The 21,526-nt window shown below is 42.3% G+C and overlaps 1 protein-coding gene across 1 annotated transcript in view; it reads right to left on the bottom strand.

Moving 5' to 3' along the window:
- Nucleotides 1-21,526, bottom strand: part of LOC127445073 (sorbin and SH3 domain-containing protein 2-like) — a 111,862-nt gene that overhangs the window by 46,909 nt on the left and 43,427 nt on the right. The window contains exons 3-7 of the mRNA XM_051704830.1: nt 16,092-16,118; nt 15,263-15,387; nt 13,972-14,595; nt 11,474-11,845; nt 7,094-7,214 (exon numbers count right to left, since the gene is read on the bottom strand). Coding sequence (XP_051560790.1) covers nt 7,094-7,214; nt 11,474-11,845; nt 13,972-14,595; nt 15,263-15,387; nt 16,092-16,118 — 1,269 coding nt within the window. The remainder of the gene's footprint in view (nt 1-7,093; nt 7,215-11,473; nt 11,846-13,971; nt 14,596-15,262; nt 15,388-16,091; nt 16,119-21,526) is intronic.

Genomic DNA, 21,526 nt, shown 5'->3' with positions numbered 1-21,526 from the left:
GGTAGAACAGCAAGCAACACACATACACTTTGGTTCCGGCTGTAGAGCCCCTGCAGCAGGGCGTTTGGGTGATGTCTCGGTGGCATACTTGCTCAGCAAAGCGACACCACTCTTCTGTTCCTGTTAGGGTTTCCAATTGATTCTCCCCACTCAGTGATGCACCCACTGAGAATCATGTTGAAAGAGCCTTGGTTTTAGGAGATTCTATTGTAAGGAACGTGGAAATTGAGACTTTTAGTTTAAATGAATCTACTCCCCCAGATTAATGTTATAAACATGAGCTGAAGGATCGAGGAGGAGGTGTTGCTGCAATTTACAGTGATGTTTTTGGTGTTACTCAGAGGACAGGATATAAGTGTAAGTCTTTTGAACTAATAATGCTTAATGTGACACCGTCAGATACAATAAAAAAATCTCTGTCGTCTTTTGCTCTTACAACAGTATATAGATCACCTGGGCCATATTCTGATTTCCTTTGTGAATTTACACAAATAATGAAAATTACACATTGGGATTCGCATTTATCGATATTCTAAATTCTCTTGGAGTCAGACAAAATGTGACAGGACCAACTCATTGCCATAATCATATACTAGATTTAATAGTGTCATATGGAGTTGATATAGATACTATAGAAATTCTGCAGCAGAGCAATAACATCTCAGATCCTTACCTCATCTCTTATATGCTGTGATCAGTTAATGTTACTCCATTTGCACCACGCTACTGTTCAGGTAGAACTATTCTTTCGACCACTAAAGATAGCTTCACTAATAATCTTCCAGATTTATCTCATATACTCAGTAAGCCAAAAAGTCTAGAAGAAGTTGAAGTAGTTTCAGAAAATATAAATACAGTCTTCTCTAGCATTCTTGATAGTGTCGCCCCCCCTTCAATTAAAGAAAATTAAAGAAAAAAGCCCCGCACCATGGTACAATCATCACACTCATGCTCTCAAGAGAGCAGCTTGGAAAATGGAGCGCAAGTGGAAGAATACAAAATTAGAGGTATTTCGCGGTGCATGAAGGATAGTGTCTGTAGCTACAGACAGGCACTAAAAGCTGCCAGGTCAGCATATTTTAGAAAACTCATAAAAATAACCAAAACAATCCTAAGTGTTTATTCAGTACTGTGGCTAAATTGGTTAGAAATAAAGCCTTGACTGAACCAGATGTTCCGTTGCAGCACAATAGCAATGACTTCATGAATTTCTTTACTGATAAAATTTAAATAATCAGAAATAAAATTGGAATTATGCATTTGTCTGTCACAGTACCACAGAAAACAGTATCTCATAATTTTCATCATGAGCAACTTCAATCCTTCATTGTCATAGGACATGAAGAGCTAACAAAACTTATCGAAACATCAAAAGCCACAACATGTACATTGGTGGTCAAAAGTTTGGAATAATGTACAGATTTTGCTCTTATGGAAAGAAATTGGTACTTTTATTCATCAAAGTGGCATTCAACTGATCACAATGTATAGTCAGCACATTAACAACGCAGAAAATTGACTTTATATTGACCTTAAGACATGCCAGTCTATTGCATACTGTGACAACTCAAAAACAAACACAAAGACAATGTTAAGCTTCATTTAATGAACCAAATAGCTTTCAGCAGTGTTTGATATAATGGCAAGTGATTTTTTAGTACCAAATTAGCAATTTAGCATGATTATTCAAAGATAAGGTGTTGGAGTGATAGCTGCTGGAAATGGGGCTTGTCTAGATTTGATCAAAAATTACTTTTTTCAAATAGTAATGGTGCTGTTTTTTACATTAGTAATGTCCTGACTATACATTGTGATCAGCTGAATGCCACTTTGGTGAATTAAAGTACCAATTTCCTTCTGAAACAGCAAAATCTGTACATTATTCCAAACTTTTGGCCACCAGTGTATGTTAGATCCAGTACCAGCTAAGATCATAAAAGAGATATTCCCTGTAATCTCAGAACCTCTTCTTAATATTATGAACTCCTCGCTATCCTAAGGACATGTCCCAAGAAACTTTAAAATGGCAGTTATCATATCCACCTCCGTTCCTGCTTGGTGTCAGACTCCTCTGCTATGTGTCTATGAGTGATGATGACTAAACGCAGCCGGTGCCAGCCAGACATCACATAATATAAATGACTAAAATTGGCATTGTATTCATGCTGGTTAGCCAGAAGGGAACTGGCCCCCACAGTGAGTCAAGGTTATTTTTCTCCATTAACCAACATCTTATGGAGTTTTGTGTTCCTTGTCACAGTCTCCTTCAGCTTGCTCACAGGGTTTGTAAATACAATTATGATTTAGTGATTGAATTATTTATTTTTATACACAATTTACCATCATATTAAATCAAACTACACGATGATTCTAAGAGTCTGACTTGACTTGACTTCTAGTCTAGATCACATCTAATTATCACAATCCATGTTTTCTGAGGTTTTTTGTCAACTGGATTTCTCCTGGCATGACATATTACACTATGTAACACAATTTTTGTTCCTGGGTAGTAAGTGTTATTTCCTAATTGCTTATGCCTCAAAAGTATAGAAAATGGCTATTATTCCCCACAAACTTTGCTTTTGTGACCAGGACAGTGATATTTTTAAATTGACCTATTTCCAATGAGAAAACAGGCGAATTTGTGTCTTTTTGTTCACATAAAGTCAGAAAAAAAACTTCATATGAATCCAAAATCCTTCTTTATCTGTGGTCCGACGAAGACACCGGCTTTGACCTTTGCCTCAGACAGCTTAGGGAAGAAGTCTTGAAGGTACTTGAAGGCTGCCGACTCCTTATCTAGAGCTCTGACAAATTGTTTCATAAGGCCCAATTTGATGTGCAGTGGTGGCATCATCAGCAACTTCCGGGGGACCACCAGTGGCTCCCACTTGACGTTGTTCCTCCCCACAGAGAACTCGGTCCGCTGTGGCCAGTCCTGCCTATGGTAGTTCGCCTTGGTGTCCCTGCTGTCCCAAACGCAAAGATAGCAGGGAAACTTGGTAAAAACGCCTTGGAGACCCATCAGGAATGCCACGATTTTGAAGTCCCCTATAACCTCCCAGCCATACTCATCATACTTCAAGGCATCCAGTAAGGTCTTGATGCTGATGTAATCCTCTTTGAGGTGCACCAAGTGGACCAGGGGAAGAGACAAGTACTTGTTACCATTATGGACCAGCCCGGCTTTGAATATTACTTTAGTATAAATACATGTTAATTTGGATTCATATGTTGTTTTTTTCTGACTTTATGTGAATGAAAAGACACTGTTTTCTCATTGGAAATAGGCACATTTCAAAATATCACTGTCCTGGTCACAAAAGTTTGTGGGGAATAATTGCCATTTTCTATACTTTTGAGGCATATACTTTCCTATACCCAGGAACAAAAAAAAAAAAAAAAATTTGTTACACAGTATTATCATCATTTTCACACAAAGATATTAAACTGTACAACCCATTGAACATACTGTACGTCTATCCCACACAGCCTCATTTTAAATCTAGGTTCCAAAAAGGGTGTTTCGTGGTGATGCCATAGAGGAACCATTTTTGGCTCCCCAAAGAACTTTTCAGTGAAAGGTTCTTAAAAGAATCATTTTGAAGAACTTTCTTTCTAGTCTAAAGAACCACTTTTCAACTACAAAGTAGGGCTGGGCAATATATTGAATATTAATGATATAATCGAGATAATTTTGCTGATGATGTAAAATTGTCCAATATCGTAAATATAATACTATGATTTTAATGTGGATTCATTTGGCTATTAAGTTTCATAAGAAGCGCGTCAGTAGACTAATTTCACGATCCTTCAGGGCTGCACAATTAATTAAAAAAAACATCAACATGGCGAGCTGGTCATATGTGATTATTAATCTAATTAGTGATTTAAAGACAGATAAACATGGTCTGTGTGCGATTCAGAACAAACAGGTGACACGCTGATCTGTGTGCACACACATGGCGGTGCTCTCAGATCAGTTCACATGCATTGTGAAATCAAAGTAATTCAGGTTCAAGCATTCACACAATTCCAAACATTACTAACCGCTACAAGATATTATACAAATCTACAAACGCAGCACCGTATAACAGAAAAGGAGGAGATTACAGCATTTCAGGAAATGTGGAACATAGTAAACTGTCAAATACACATTCCCTTGTCTCAATCAGCTCCCTAGCTCCCTATGTCGTGAATCAGTATATCGTGAAAACAAATTCGGGCACTGGCAAGGGTGTACATCCAATGAACATTGGGACACTTAAGGCACAGTCACTGGTGACATGTTAACGAGCTCGCGCATTGAAGCTCAGCTGTTATTAATCAGCACCATCGCTGTAATAAATAAAGATTTTCAAACGTACAGTTTTATTATAACAGATAAATGGCATAAACAAAGAAATAAAAATATAAAGGAGTGCATTTTAACCCTCAGAGACCCATAGTAGCAGAATTGGAACGTTTTTACAAAGCAATCAAATAATACCTCATTTTCATTAAATACTGGTAAACAGTAGCTGCCACTTAGAGCTTTCTCACTACATCAGTTTTGGTGGGAAAAATGTGCATATTAACTGTCATAGCTTGCTTAAGTCGAAACAAAAAAGGTTCACACTTCTGGAACAAATTAAGCCATTTTTCAAGTAAGTATTTGACATCAAATATTCTTTTTCTTAATTCCTAACATGTTTAGTGATTGAAAAAAGCTTACAAGCCATGAAATGATCAACTTACTTAAATCTGAGGCCTCTTTTATAAGTGTAATAAAAATGCAAAGCTGGGCATTAGTGGTCAAACTTTTTTCTATATTTCTCACACAGTGAAACCTATTCAGTAAATCATATATAAATTATTTTCATATATATATTATTTATATATAATAATATATTCCAAATTATTTTCAGCTCTTTTCTGTGCTGTTTTCTCATTATTGTCTCATTCGTTGTTTTTTTTTTCGTTTCTTTTTTTATTGTACTACATATATTACATTGCATACAGTTGGTAAGAGAAGAGCATATTCTATATCTTTTCAGAATGCCATTGACAAAAGTAGGAAGATGTTTTTCAGTTCAGGATGTGTTGGAGGCAATTGTTCACGGTGATATAAGTGATTTTAAAATTGAATCAGAGGACAGTGATAGTGATGAAGAAAGTACAGAAAAGGATGTAAGGAAACTAATGAAAATGAGGAAAAAAGACAGGAAGAAAGTCAAAGTGAGGAAAAAGAGGAAAGTGAGAATAGATGAAAGGTGTGATTCAGCACGTAGCAAGAAGAAATCTGCCAGGTGTCGCTGGTACCACAACCAGTAGAGAAGATTAAGCGTAGGGACAAATGCAAAAAGCCTTATCTTGAAGTCAGCAGACCTTCTGTTGTGAGGGTGTACAACCAGTGCATGGGTGGCACTGATTTTCTTCATTCCTTTACAGCCAAGTACAAGCTGAACATCAGGTCCAGACGTTGGTACTTGAATATCTTCTGGCACACTATCATACTTGGAGTAGTCAATGCTTGGTTGCTGTACAGGTGTGATTGCAAAGCCTTGCAAATCCCAGAGAAAGACACCCTGAAAAGGAGGCACTTCCAGGCACAGCTGGCTACCTCCCTCATTCAGATCAATACTGCAAAGAGAGGCAGACCATCCACAGCTGAAGAGAGGTCATCAGCTCCCAAAGAGAAAAAGATGCGCTGCAATGTCCCACTCCTCAGCATTCGGCAAGTTAATGTGGGGCATTTGCCGGTGAAGACAGAAAAAAAGAGCCAGATGTACGTACTGCAAGGATGGATTTACAACATCTGCCTGCATGAATTGTGATGTTCGCTTGTGCTTCAAAGACCACAAAAACTGTTTTCCTAATTTTCATATGAAAATAGTCACACAATAGTCATTTTTAATTGAAAACGAAATTGTAAACTTTTCAAGTTTTAAGAATATTCAGATGATCTTTTGCAAAGAATACTGTTTTAAACATTTCTTAACTGTTTATGAGTTTACCCTTACAAGTTGTAAAAAAAAACCAAAAAAAAAAACAAAAACAAATTAATATACATTTGTGTTGAATTGTGTTGTGACCTGAAAAGTTTGACTTACTGAATTAAAAAAAGTAGTGACATTTTACAACCCTAAATGCCCAGCGTTGCAATTTTGCTACATTTTTTCCAAATGTCTCCCCAATGCAAAATATGCATAAACTTTGTTTTTTATAATCATTGGCTTCCTAAAAACATGTTTAAGAGTGAAAAAAAGAACATGTCAAGAACATCATTGCTTGGGTCTCTCAGGGTTAAACCTTAATTTAACAAATTAAATATTTAAAAGGTTGTCTCACTTTCATGGTAATAATGAATGAAAGACATTATAAACAACATATCTTTTAAAGAGAAAATAAGGCTTGGACTTCATAGTTTTACACTTGTGCTTGTCATCTAACGATTTGAGATACTTCAGAAGACATGAGGACATTTCCGGTAAGGGAACATAGTGAGCAACGATGCTCCTTGGTTTTTACAGTGCATTGTGGGATTTTTTAGGGAGCAAACATTTTAGTGCACTGGAATGATTTTGTGATTGAGACAGCCCTAAAAATGGCTGACTCCCCGATCAGTGCCCTGACTACTGAACTAGGGAGCTGATTGAGTGCGCCATGTGTCGAAATAAAAGCTCCTTGTGAAGTTTAAGTAAATAGGACAGCACTTTCGGTGTCAAAATAAAAGCCCTAAGTTGTAAGTCTATTCGCTTGAAACAGATGGTGAAATGCAGTCGATAGTGCCAATTACTTATACAGTAGATAAAGCAAAACAACTTGCTTGATAACAAAGTCTACACACATTGTCCACTAATAGGTTTAGGGTTGTCCGCACAACCATTAACAAAGAAAAATTATTTAAATTATTTTTTATTATTCAAATGAACACTTTTTCTGTATGTAAATCTATTATTGTTATAGCATTGTTTTTAGATTTACATGTTAGTCAGACATCCAGTCTAAGTGAGCGGTTCTTGGCCAAAATAAGCAAGAATATGCACTAGACTTTATGCCGATAATCAAAACTCTGGGTTAGCCAGAGGCCTGTAAGGTACAATCAACTCACCTGAACTTTGACCCTGCTGGACCTTTACCAGGCCTGGGCTTAGGGTTGGGGGAGGAGGGGGGTATGCAGGTGGAGAAAAGGGCCTTTGAGAGTGAGAGCTTCCGTTCACTGCCATCTGACCCTGGGAAAAAGACAAAACAATTTATAAAAGATGTAATAGTGGGTACTGTAGCTTGTGGAGTCATTTTAAGTCAACCAAGTATGAGTGGGTGAATACTTTGGGACTACAAGAGGTTAGAAGATGGTGAGACATTAGACATCAGAGCACAAAAAGACACAAATCGTCTCAGTTACTGTCGTAACCTCCATTCCCTTATGGAGGGAATGAGACGTTGTGTCGATGTGGTGACACTAGGGGTCGCTCTTGAGAGCCCCGAACACCTCAGATCTTTGAGAAAAGGCCAATGAGAATTGCCGAGTGGAATTTGCATGCCACTCCCCCGGACATAAGGGTAAAAAAGGAGCTGGCTTGCAACCACTCATTCAGGTTTTGTGCTGAGGAGCCGAGACAGGGTCCCGGCCATTTCAGCAGGTAGTACGGCGTTGTGGCAGGGGGGACACAATGTCTCGTTCCCTCCAGAGTGAGCTAGAATTAGCCAGTCATTGAGGTAGTTGAGTATGCGGACACCCACTTCCCTTAACCGAGACGTTCCCCTTCTGTCACTCACTCGACGTTGTGTCGATGTAGTGACACTAGGGGTCCCTATATGAAACACCACAACTAGCTGAACCGTGTTATGTGGACTGCCGGTGCAGGTGCAAGCAAGCTGTTAAGACCCCGCGGAGACCACATCTTGCACAGAGGGGAGGGAAGAGGCGCGGTGGTAGGTCCTGCCTGAAAGGGGAGGAGTTCTACAAACATGGCGACCGGGACAGAGAGGACTCTGTCGAAGGGAGACACAGGTCTGCCGACAGATAGATCGTACTGCAGAAAATACATCACAGGGGGTTACCGGAGTAACCGGCACCTGTGGAGCACCTACCTCAGTAAGGGAATATTAGCACATGTGCTGGTTCCGGTTGTAAATTCCTCCGCTGAATTCGCAAGCCACAGGGCTAGGGAGGAAGTACATCCAGGGTTCATGGGTTCGTGAACTCGCATGGGAAAATAGGCACACATCTTCGACTCTTTGGAGGGGAAAGGCGTTATACACAAGTGATACACCCGGCGAGCTGTCCGTATTCCCAAACATACCTGTTCGTACCTGACAGAACACGGGATGAAACCGGCTCAACCCGGAGATTATAAAATCTCACGAAGGTATTGGGTGTCCCCCAGCCCGCTGCCCTGCAGATGTCTGCTAGAGAGGTGCTATGGGCCAGTGCCCACGAGGATGCCAGACTCCTTCTGGAATGTGCTCATATTCCCAAAGAGGCAAGCACAGCCTTGTATGCCATAGCGATGGCATCCACGATCCAGTGGGCAAGCCTCTGTTTGGAGACAGCGTTCCTTTTCTGCTGTCTGCCAAAGCAGACAAAGAGCTGCTCAGAGTGTCTAAAGCTCTGCATGCGATCCAAGTAGATGCGCAAAGTACACACCGGACACAGCAATGACAGGGCTGGGTCTGCCTCCTCCTGAGGCAGCGCTTGCAGGTTCACCACCTGATCCCTGAAGGGGGTTGTGGGATCCTTGGGCACATAGCCCAGCCAGGGTCTCAGGATTACCTGAGAGTCACCCATACCGAACTCCAGGCAGGTATCACTGACAGAGAACGCTTGCAGATCCCCGACCCTCTTGATGGAGGTGAGCGCAATCAGGAGGGCTGTCTTCAAGGAGAGGGCTTTCAACTTGACTGACTCTAGCGGCTCAAAGGGGGCTCCGCGAAGGCCTAGGAGGACCACGGAGAGATCCAATGAGGGGAACAGGCGTGACCTAGGAGAATTCAGCCTCCGGGCGCCTCTCAGGAACCTGATGATCAGGTCATGCTTCCCTAAGGACTTTATGTCCACTGTATCGCGGTGTGCCGCTATGGCGGCCACATTCACCTTCAAGGTGGAGGGGGACAGCCGTTCTTCCAGCCTCTCCTGCAGGAAGGAAAGTACTGACCCAACTGCGCATCTCTGAGGGTCTTCAGCTCGGGAAGAACACCAATTTGCGAACCGATGCCACTTCAGGGTATAAAGCTGCCTCGTGGAGGGGGCTCTCGCCTGAGTGATTGTGTCTACCACTACTGGTGGTAGGCCAATTAGGTCTTCCACATCCCATCCAAGGGCCAGACGTGGAGGTTCCAGAGGTCTGGGCGTGGGTGCCAGATGGTGCCCCGTCCCTGAGAAAGAAGGTCCTTCCTCAGGGGATTTCGTCAGGGAGGGGCTGTTGCGAGAAGTGTGAGGTCTGAGAACCAAGTCTGGGTGGGCCAATACAGGGTCTGTGCAAGTAGGCTCACTGAGGGGAACGCATACTTGCACAGCCCTCGGGGCCAGCTGTGTGCCAGTGCATCTGGGTCGAGGGGGCCCCCGTCAGAGAATACCAGAGCGGGGAGTGGGAGGTTTCTCAGGAGGCATATAGGTCTACTTGTGCTTTGCTGAACCGACTCCAAATCAGCTGGACAACCTGGGGGTGGAGTCTCCACTCTTCCCTGAGCATCACCTGCCACGACAGCGCGTCCGCTGTGGCGTTGAGGTTGCCCGGGATGTGAGTGGCCCGCAGCGACCTCAGTCACCGCTGACTCCATAGGAGGAGACGGCGGGCGAGTTGCGACATGCGATGTGAGCGTAAGCCACCTAGGTGATTTATATACGCTACTGTTGCTGGGTTGTCTGTCCAGACCAACACATGCTTGACCCAGATCAACGGCAAAAAACCACAGGGTGAGCAATACTGCCAGAAACTCGAGGCAGTTGATGTGCCAACACAGTCGCGGTCCTGTCCAGGAGCCCCAGCCTCGCTTGGAGGCATCTGTCGTAATGACGATGCACCTGGACACTTGCTATAGGGGAATTCCTGCCCATAGAAATGCATGGTCTGTCCAAGGGCTGAACAAGTGGCGGAGGATCGGCATGATGGCCATTCGATGTGTGCCGCAGTGCCATAACCATCTCGGGACTCGAGTCTGAGGCCAGTGCTGAAGCGGTCTCATATGCATCAACCCTAGTGGCGTGACTGGCGCTGAGGATGCCATATGCCCCAGTAGCCTCTGAAAGTGTTTCAGTGGAACCGCTGTTCTCTGCTTGAACGACTTCAGGCAGTTCAGCACCGACCGCGTGCGCTCGCTTGTGAGGTGCGCTATCATCGAGACTCAGTCTAACTCCATGCCGAGAAAAGAGATGCTCTGAACCGGGGAGAGCTTGCTCTTTTCCCAGTTGACCCGAAGCCCTAGCCGGCTGAGGTGCCTGAGCATGAGGTCCTTGTTTGCGCATAGCAACTCTTGAGAGTGAGCTAGAATTAGCCAGTCATTGAGGTAGTTGAGTATGCTCATTGGCCTTTTCTCAAAGATCTGAAGTGTTCGGGGCTCTCAAGAGCGACCCCTAGTGTCACTACATCGGCACAACGTCGAGTGAGTGACAGGAGGGGAACTGTATTACAGGTACAACAAACGTTCTTGACAGATGCCATTACAGAGGAAAAGGCATACATTATAAAAAAAAGATAAAGGTTGTAATCCAAAAATTTTGGTGTTTCTGTAGTCATATAGAGAAATGATTTATAACAAATGGAGGATCATAAAAAAAATTATAACACATTCTATAACAACATCAAACCCACATTAAAAGACATTTTTTTTTTTTTTACATAATGGGTGCAGGACAAACTATGTAAGTAAGAGTGTTAACACTGGAAATTGGTTACATTACACATTCATATGCCAAAACGTTCAAAAAAATTTCGGCGGCAGTCAATGTAAAGATGGAAATTATGTAAATCTATAAGAAATGTCAGGAAAGACCATACATTCATGGGAAAAAAGTCATAAGAATTCAACATGAAATCAAAATTGACCTTATTTACTTCTTGTACACGATCCATAAGTACAAGCTATTTAAAAATTATTTTTTTTTTATCAAAATGTAATAACTTTCTCTGCCTCTAAAAAACATTCCTTTTCAGCTGGCATCATCTAGGCGGTACAGGAGGGGACAATAATATTACCAATAGCCTGTCAGCCAGTGGGTTTATGTTGACTTTAACGAGAAACAATATACTGTACATAATAGCAAACAATGGAAAACCTCATACATGGAACACAGAGTAAAACCTAGGTGAAAAACACAAGAAAAAGCAGCCACCTGCAGTAGGTTGACACATTAATGCTTCTGAGCCAAAGTTAGACATTCAACAGTGTTGAAAGACTAGTCAGGACATACAAACACCAGTAGATTCAAACAGACGTGACATTAGACTGAGGTAGGGTGTGTAGAGGGTCAGTTGAGCGTGATAGTTACGTTAGTGCCTGTGGCAGCAAAGTTGGGGACCTCGTCAGGGGCATGACTGAGTGTGGGGGATGGGGTGGGCGTGGCCGTGGGGGAGGAGTCAATGCCGCAGATCTGCAGCTCCTCCAGCCCAACTGTGGATGATGAATAATTGCTCAGCGCTGACACGGTTACTGGTGACGGGGCAGGAGAGGCCAACATTAGCCCAGAATGTTCCAGAGGGGCGTAGGGTGTCGGCGAGAGGGCCTTGTGCAATAGCCCTGAAAGAAAGTCGGGGGAGTCCTGACTGGCCCTGCTATAGGGTGACCGACGTGGCGACGGGTCTGGAGAGGGCGGTCCAGAGGTGAGTGATCCGGTGCACCTTCTTACTGGGGAAACCTCATGCTGATAAAGATGGGTGAGAAGGAATAAGAGGAAGGAAGAGAAGAAATTAAAGTGAACACACAGCAAAGCCGGTGAGCAGGAAGTGACATAAGTTGAATACAGGTGGATTGAATCATGTAATTGAGTGAATAAGAACATGTGAATCTGTAGGAAGGAATGCAGGTTAGAGGTACTTGGCTGAGAAATAAACTCAAGAGTTAAACAAAATTAGCAATTAAAAGTGGTCATATTATGCATTCTTTAATAATTTGATTTCTTCCCTGAGGTCCACTTAATTTGTTAGTAAAGCTTTGCTTTGCTGTGTCAAAAATTTGAATTGTATTTTTCATTATAATTTTCCACCCTCTCTCTGACTCTTATGCCTGTTTCACACCGTCCACCAAAGCAGTGTGTTTGTGAAGCTGCAGCGTAACTACTACTCGTGATGAGCCAACACACTGTCATGATTTTGCTGTGTGACAGAGCTGCAGCTAAAAACAGAAAATGAAGTGAGTTCTGGGTTACTATATGAATATTTCCTTCAATTATTGCTATAAATTATAGGTTTGTAGTGCATTTCCACAACGCGCTACACGCGGAAAAAATTGGCTCACCACCATCTCACTTTCACATCTAGGATGCTCATGGTTTACACACTGCTTTGTCAAACCGGCCTTCGAGTTAAATGGACCATTCTTTTTTTTTTGGTTGCTGTGCCTTTAAGCCAAAAATTCCTGGACAAGATGCAGGTTTGCTGAAAAGTCTAATGTAGTTTTTAACCTTGTTAAAAATAAGCTTTATCACTTTTCTAACATGGGGATTCTTCAGAAGATATGTTGAGTTGTAGGTGCTACACACATTTGATTGGCGCTTCCCTCATTTTAGTCTTACAGTTATTTTTAAGGGCTGTCGATTTAACGCATTAATTCAGTGTGATTCATTTTATAAAAAATAGTGCGTTAAAAAAATTAACGCAATTAATAATGTCCCCTGACCGTAATAAGGAAGATTCCTGAGAAATTCAAACTTGAAGTATCATCTGTTTTCTCCAGGGGCAGTAAGCGAAACCTCAGCTGTATAGGCAACGCGCAGCTTATACAGAGAACAAAACAACCCTTCAGCAGACAGCACAACATGAGGATGCATTCTTGCGTTCAAAACACAGCTTGATGTTGTTGAACTAAGGGACCTCAAAATGTGTTCTTCTAATTATTAAACTATGTTTAACTTGTCATAGCGACCTAAAAATGGTATGTTTATGATGTGACAACCAAAGTGAGAAGCTCCACAAGCATCCGTCTGATGCAGGTGTACATTGATGGGTCCTTAGATAAGCCCTCATAATACATCTCTAATTGGCTGACAAATTCACTTGCAAAATGGATTGCTGTGAACTGTATGCCAATGATTGGCTTATGTTCAATAATATGCAAATAAACAATATATTGGATTCTAAAGCCACTTTTTGTATTGTCCTAAAATGCTTAACTCCTCTGCCACAATAATGTAATGCATTTTAATTATCTGAATATGTTTTATAATATTTTATATATATATATATATATATATATATATATATATATATATATATATATATATATTTATTTGTAAATATTTAAAGATAACTATTTATAATTATTTCATCATTATATATTGAATTATTTTTATTTGAGGGGCTTTCTCAGCAAATATTTATAAATGTAATTAATTCGACAGCCCTAGTTATTATTTCTGTTGCTAGAAAGGGAATAATAGCATATATCCTCTTCTCTTCTTATGAACTCACTGTGACTGGGCAGGCCAAACTTCTAAACACCAAAACACCAAATAGGTGTCGTTGACATGCAAATGAAACCAGAGGATTTCTGAACAAGCCGTTTTTGCAGTTTGGTTTCAAATAATGGTTTTTGTAGTGGGGAATAAGTTTTGAGTTTTGAAAGTTACAGCATGTCTTTATAGTACAATGAACCATGATTCCTCACGATATGACCCCTTTAACAATAAACACACACATTCACTCATCATGGCATCTGTGAATGTTCACTCTATTCCCATCAGGTGAGAGTGAATAGGTGCTGCTTAGAGTTAGTTAGTGTAGGAAAAAGAGAGAAGCATACATTTTCACTGTAAATGAATGAATGTAATACCACCACAACGCCTGCTGGTCTTGGTGGTACAAGAGGGGTTTGCGTGGAGTCAGCTTGGTCCAGTGCATTTGTCCTGGATTCAGTCTCACACCCTGACTGGGTCTGTGGTTGGGGTTCGGGACTGCGGGGAGCGAACTGGATGGAGAGAGAGGCTACGTGTGTTTCTGAAGTGCCAATGGAGTCTTGCTGTGGAGGAGTGGGGAGTGAACTAGCACATGTACTTTTCGTGAATGGCTTAGTTTTAGAATTAGGGTCAGTTTTATTTATTATGATCTTGTTAGCATTAGCCTCTGAGTTTGCATTTAGGTGGTCAGTGGTGAATTTTGCTGAGGACAATTTGCTCTCCAGAATCCGAGTGATGAAGCTGTTAGCATTAGCCTGTTGGAAGAGGGGGGGCTCCTCAAGGGGAGCTCCAGAGGTGGTAGTGGAGGTTTGGGTGGTCTTAGAGTAGGAGTATGAGGATGAGGAGGTGGCACTAGATTTGATGGTGTAAGAGCCTGTGGTAACAATATCATCACTCTGTGAGGGAGAAAGAGAGGAGACTGACAGCATTGGGAGGGTGCTGTAAGAGGGGGGGTTGGGAATCACATGATAGCTCTCTCTCCGAGGGGGTGGCAGAGGGACCTGACAGAGAAAAGTCCAGCATATGTTTGAAAAATGAGCATTTTGATAACCCTGCCCACTAAAAAATTATTGATCAATTCAAACACAGTAAATTCATTATCACTAAGAATGGCTGGTTGTATTCCCTGAATGACAAGCATTTAATTAAACCTTTCAAGGTTGAAGAAAATGCTTGATGTGAACAGAGCTCTAAACACCTCCAAGAAGAGATAAATCATGATGTTGAAAATGGACTATGATGACCAATATGAATTCAAACAGTCATGAGGCACAATAATTACTTAGGTGATGTATGTAATTAAATATTAAAAAATATTTTACCCCAATCTAGCTTTAGAAGCAGAGACAAATATAAATAAGGCATACTTAGATTAATTTCCCCCAAGAAGTGACTTTGCTTAAACATTGCTATGTATGTTTGAATGGCTCAACCATAGTGTGAGTTTGAGGCGGGAATTATCAGTTTGTTGTTAACATTTTTTTTGTTTTGTTTGAGGTGTGCACAGAAATTACACACCTCAACTTTAAAACATAGAAAAGGAGGATAGGTGGTTGGGAATATGTGAATATAACATAAAATATAACTGCAGTTTGATCAAACAAGAATGCCTTAGCAGCCTCTAATAATAATAATTTAAAAAAAATCGTATTATAAGAAAAAAATTACCGGTGTGGGAGATTTCTTGTCCTGCAGGTTGGGTCTGACACTACGAAAGCCTTTAGCGGTCAAGGACGAGCTGCTGGCATCTCCATTCCTCAAATCCTCAGACATACTACGTGAACGCCAGGCATCTACAGAGAAACAACTCAGCTAAGTGAAATAGACCACATAAAACAAATCTATAAACATACAAACAAATGTGCATAAACACACATATGCATGCACACAGTAGATACATAGATAATTCCAATATATGAAAATCATATTACTATCCACATTGTTCACTTTGATACATTTCTGTATATTGCATTTCAAGGCAAAAACTTGAAACAAATTGAAACAATTGTAATTTAAATATATAATGTTATATTGATGGACGTAACCTGCATTCTTTACTTCCAGCCAAGTAATGAAAACATAAGGATATATAAATATAATATTTCTTTGAGGACAATACACACACACACACACACACACACAAACAAGTTTTTATATAATTGTGGGGACTCTCCATAGACTTCCATGCATTTTATGGATTTTACAATCATTTCCATCCCCTAACCCTAACACTACCCCTAAACCTAACCCTCACAGAAAACATTTTGCCTTTTTACATTTAAAAAAAAACATTGTTTAGTATGTTTAATAAGCTATTTCCCTCGTGGGAACAGCTGGCTGGGCCCCACAAGGTAGGATAAACATGTACACACACACACACACACACACACACACACACACACACACACACACACACACACACACACTCAAACACACCCACACACACACTCAAACAGACACACACACACACACGCACACTCAAACACACAACACTTGCCTGAGTCTGATGACTGAGATTCACTACCTGTGAAAAATATTTAAAAAAATATAAACACATTGTTACACAATAATCATATGCAAACAACTTTTGCAAAAAAAAAAAAAAAAAAAGAAAACATAGATGTGGGTTTGCACCAACATACAGTCACTAATGATAAACAGACAAGAGACGACAGACAATTTAGAAATGAGAGGAGAGACTGACAAGATTACAGAGTAGAGAAGCAGAAGATAATTATATTTAGTCTGAGTATTTAATTACAAAACAGAATATGTAGTTGTGAATTCAGATATATGAATGTATAATAATAATAGTCCAAATATACAGTACATGAATACATGTTGTCAGGAAGACAAGACTTTCAGCAATGTGAACAATCACACGTGAAGGTGAAGGGCAGGACTGCATGTTGCGTGCAAATGAACTTGTATTTCATTCAAAACCTTGCTGTATGTGTCAATAATTAATTTAGCATTAAAAGATGAAGTGATGAAGTTGTAACTTCTCTGGAAGGTCTTCAATATGTGTCACTTTCCACCAGACTCACTCAAGCAGCAGAGTAGAACAGTGAAAGACCCTTTGTAGCTATCAGCATAGAAAATGGTCAGCTTTGAATTTGTTACATGATCACAGTGTAGTGTAGTGGAGAATCTCATTGAGTGTGTTCTTGAGAGGGTAAATGGTGTTATTGATTTCATTGAAATCTGAACATTGTCTATAGTATTTAACACAGCTTCATTACAGCTGACTACAGGCCTAGACTGAGCATTATTTTTTAATTCAGAGGGCCGATTAGGTTACTTTTAATGGGAAGACCGTCACAGGACACCTTATGTTCAGGGAAATGGTTCCTACACTGTAAAAAGTGGTCACCTGTAATTGTTACGTCAAGGAGCTACACTGTAAAACAAATTGTTGGGCATCCTAAAACATTTGCTTTGTTTGGTAACATCTACATTTTTCAAGTCAAAAATGCTTTTAAAATTTGACTGAATCAACCTAAATCAGTGTTGATATACAGTATATTAACATTTTCCATTGCATCACAGCTGATATCGTCATGGTTACTTGTGTAACGAAACCGGTTCCACCCGGAGGTTGTAGAACCTTGCAAAGGTGTTGGGTGTTGCCCAGCCTGCTGCTCTGCAAATGTCTGTTAGAGATGCACCCCTGGCCAGGGCCCAGGAAGCCGCTACACCCCTGGTAGAATGGGCTCGTAGCCCTACCGGGGGCGGCATGTCCTGGGCGTGATATGTCACAGTTATGGCATCAATGAACCAGTGGGCGATCTTCCGCTTGGAGACAGCGCTTCCTTTCCGCTGTGCACCAAAGCAGACAAAGAGCTGCTTAGAGATCCTAAAGCTCTGCGTGCGATCCAAATAGATGCGTAAAGTGCGCACCGGACACAGCAACGACAGGGCTGAGTCTGCCTCCTCCTGGGGCAGCGCTTGCAGGTTCACCACCTGGTCCCTAAAAGGGGTCGTGGGAACCTTGGGCACATAGCCCAGTTGGGGTCTCAGGATCACGTGAGAGTACCGAACTCCAGGCACGTTTCGCTGACAGAGAACGTTTGCAGGTCTCCTACCCTCTTGATGGAAGTGAGGGCAGTCAGGAGGGCAGTCTTCAAGAAGAGTGCCTTAAGCTCGGCTGACTGCAAAGGCTCAAAGGTGGCTCTGAAGAACTACAGAGAGGTCCCATGAGGGAACGAGGTGCGGTCTGGAGGGATTCAGCCTCCTGGCGCCTCTTATGAACCTGATGATCAGGTCGTGCTTCCCTAAGGACTTACCGTCGACTGCGTCGTGGTGTGCTGCTATGGCGGCAACGTACACCTTCAAGGTGGAAGGGGACAGCCTCCCTTCCAACCTCTCCTGCAGGAAGGAAAGCACTGATCTGACTGCATATCTCTGGGGGTCTTCCCGTCGGTCCAAGGGCTGAAAAGACGGCGTGATGATCACGCGATATGTCCTGTGGCGCCATGCCCATCTCGGGACTCGAGTCTGAAGCCAGTGCTGAAGCGGTCTCATATGCATCAACCCAAGCGGGGTGGCTACCGCTGAGGATACCATATGCCCCAGGAGCCTCTGAAAACGTTTCAGTGGAACCGCTGTTTTCTGTTTGAACGCCTTCAAACAGGCCAGCACCGACTGGGCATGCTCGTTCGTAAGGCGCGCCATCAAAGAGACTGAGTCCAGCTCCAAACCGAGAAAAGAGATGCTCTGAACCGGGAGGAGCTTGCCCTTTTCCCAGTTGACCCGAAGCCCTAGTCGGCTGAGGTGTGAGAGCACCAAGTCCCTGTGTGCGCACAACTTGTCTCGAGAGTGAGCTAGGATTAGCCAGTCATCGAGATAGTTGAGAATGCTAATGCCCACCTCCCTTAATGGGGCAAGGGCTGCCTCTGCGACCTTCGTGAAGATGCAAGGAGACAGGGACAGGCCGAAAGGGAGGACTTTGTACTGATACGCCTGACCCTCGAATGCAAACCGCAGGAAGGGTCTGTGTCGAGGAAGGATTGAGACGTGGAAGTACGTGTCCTTCAGGTCTACCGCCGCGAACCGATCTTGATGCCGGACGCTCGCCAGAATGCGTTTTTGCATCAGCATCTTGAACGGGAGTCTGTGTAAGGCCTGGTTCAGTACTCGCAGGTCCAAGATTGGCCGCAACCCACTGCCTTTTTTCGGTACGATGAAGTAGGGGCTGTAAAACCCTTCTTCATCTCGGCCGGAGGGTCAGGTTCTATCGTTCCCTTCCGTAGGAGGGTAGCGATCTCCGCGTGCAAGGTAGCAGCGTTTTTGTCCTTGACCAAGGTGAAGTGAATACCACTGAACCTGGGTGGGCGGATTCAGCAATTGCGGTGGATTGGAAAGCGCAAGCCATGCATCCAAGTTCCGCACAAGGGGGACCAAGGGGACAACGTCGTTGGATGTACCGGCAGGTTTGGCCTTGTGGTGGGGCGGAGTTCGAGGTGCCACACCATGTCGTGGGCATGCTGAGTCTTGGGACATCGAAGCATTTACCTGGCTCCTTGTGACCACTCCCGGGACAGCCTGGGACGGGGGAGGAAGAGGCCTGTCCTCGTAACCTGTGGAGACTGCCACATCGGGGACAGCTGTGTGCCACAGCTGGGTGCTCAGGGGCAGAAGGACCATCGCTGGAGCGCCAATCCTGCAAGGAAAAACCCGTGGACGGTGGTTGTGGTGACGACCGTGCACACCGGGTATGTGACCCAGGGAGGAAGGAAACCGCTCTTTTGCTGAACTGTTGGGTACCGCAGCCACTTGGGCATGCAGCAAAATCAAACAAAAAGGCAACAAAAGATTTTCCACCCAGCCCTCCACCGGGGGATGGAATGGTCTTCTTACCAGCTCCAGGTGAGTGGGTTCCTCGTCCTTGGGTAACCCATCTCAGTGCGCTTTGACGACCTCCGTGGGTTCTTAGGCGCCGACAGTGCGTGTCACAGTACTCTCTTTGTTTTCTGCCGAAGCGCCCAGGGGCGTTCTCTGCAGTGCACCAGTGCAGAGGAGGGAGAAGCCGCTGAAATGTGCCGTCAGATCTAGCAGAGGTGAATGAACTGTAGAATTCAGCGCAGTGAGCATGACCGTTTGGCTCCGAAGAGAAAATCTGAATGAGTGGTTGCATACCAGCTCCTTTTATACCCATATGTCCGGGGGAGTGGCATGCAAATACCACTCGCCAATTTTCATTGGCCTTTTATCAAAGACCAGAGGTGTCTCGGGCTCCCAAGAGTGACCCCTAGTATCACTACATCGACACAACGTCGAGTGAGTGACAGATATTAGACAGATATTTGACAGATATTAGACAGACAGACAGACAATAGATAGATAGATAGATAGATAGATAGATAGACATGGACGGATGGACGGACGGATAGATAGACGATGATAGATAGATAGATAGATAGATAGATAGATAGATAGATAAGCTTTGCAAGAGAAGTCACAAACATATGTAAAACAAGCATTCACACAGACACACACAACTCTATGAACGAAACTCATTAAAAAAAAAGCAACAACAAAAAAAAAAAAACAGATAGACTGGATGTACCAATGATAAGCAAAAGGACACAATTCTAAAGATATTTTAAATATTCTATTCTTAATATCAGTGTTTGTCAGATGGCCCTGCCCCATTACTAATACCTGCAGCAGTGTACAGATTAGGTGAGCTCTGGACCCTCTTCACAGGCCAGAGCATGAAAGACAGTGATGCACTTTTACGAGTACTTCCTCCGCTATCTGGAGTATATTTGTATGCAAAGGCACACGCAGAAGCAATACATGCAAAACAAACAGAAAGCAAAGCACATGCATTATTAATGCAGCATAAATGCACCAAAATGTAATGCAAATAAAACAACAAATAAAATGAAAATGTATATTATAGCAATTCAAATTCAGTAGACTGTTTTTTTTTTTTTTCTTAAGTTAGGTAGTTATTTTTCCATAACATCTGCAATATCTGTAATTTTGTGAAGTACCTTATCTGCAAAGCATTTTGTAAAAGTTGACAGATTACAATTAGCTGCTTTTCCAACAGTTCTTGCCACAAAATGGTACCAATCCGTGCCGATCTGGGCCATCTGGCATGGTTACGCTTTCTTTTCACACTGTGGTGCCGTGAAATCAGTAGAATGTACGTAACAGATCCGTGTGAGAGAGGTAAACATTAATGACACTGTGTCCAAACCAGGCAAAATGTGACAAGTTTAAATCGACAAATAATTTCTGAGTCCACAATGAAAGTTAAAATGCTGTGTGACAGAGACAACCACAGCTTACATTTGGACCAATAAGATTTGACAACCCATCGTGACACCATAGAAATCAACAAAATTTGCACCTGGTTAAGAAATGGTAATGTGATTAAGCAACATAACTCTGTGTGATGACACATCCAAGGACAGGCTAATTATGCTTTTTTCATATATTTATTCTGTTTAATCACATTTGGTCTTCTAGCCCTATACATTTCAGATCTCAATTAAATCCAATGAGCCAAGGGCCCTTTTGCACAATATAAGCGTATCTTTTAATGAACCGCCTCCTCAATGGGTGATGAATTTCTCATAAAAGAAGCATTTCAAAGCAAAGCAGAGCAAATCAAAAAGCTAACAGGCAGTGAGATGGCAGCTGGGCAGTTGAAAGCTCTTGGATACATTCAGGCACCTTTAATCTCATTAGCTCTAGGGTAGTTTGCCAACTTTATGTCAAATACTTTATAATTCATTGTGGGAGGGGAGATAGACAGGAGGATTATGGTAAAATGAGAGCAGCGACTCTCAAAACCCTGTGCAATTAAAGGAATAGTTCACCCAAAAATGAAAATTCTCTCATCATTTACTCACCCTCATGCCATCCCAGATGTGTTTTACATTCTTTCTTCTGCAGAACATAAATTAAGCTTTTTTA

Source organism: Myxocyprinus asiaticus, chromosome 8 (genome assembly GCF_019703515.2).
Source record: "Myxocyprinus asiaticus isolate MX2 ecotype Aquarium Trade chromosome 8, UBuf_Myxa_2, whole genome shotgun sequence".
Classification (NCBI taxonomy): domain Eukaryota; kingdom Metazoa; phylum Chordata; class Actinopteri; order Cypriniformes; family Catostomidae; genus Myxocyprinus; species Myxocyprinus asiaticus.
This window is presented reverse-complemented; position numbering and strand designations above follow the sequence as displayed.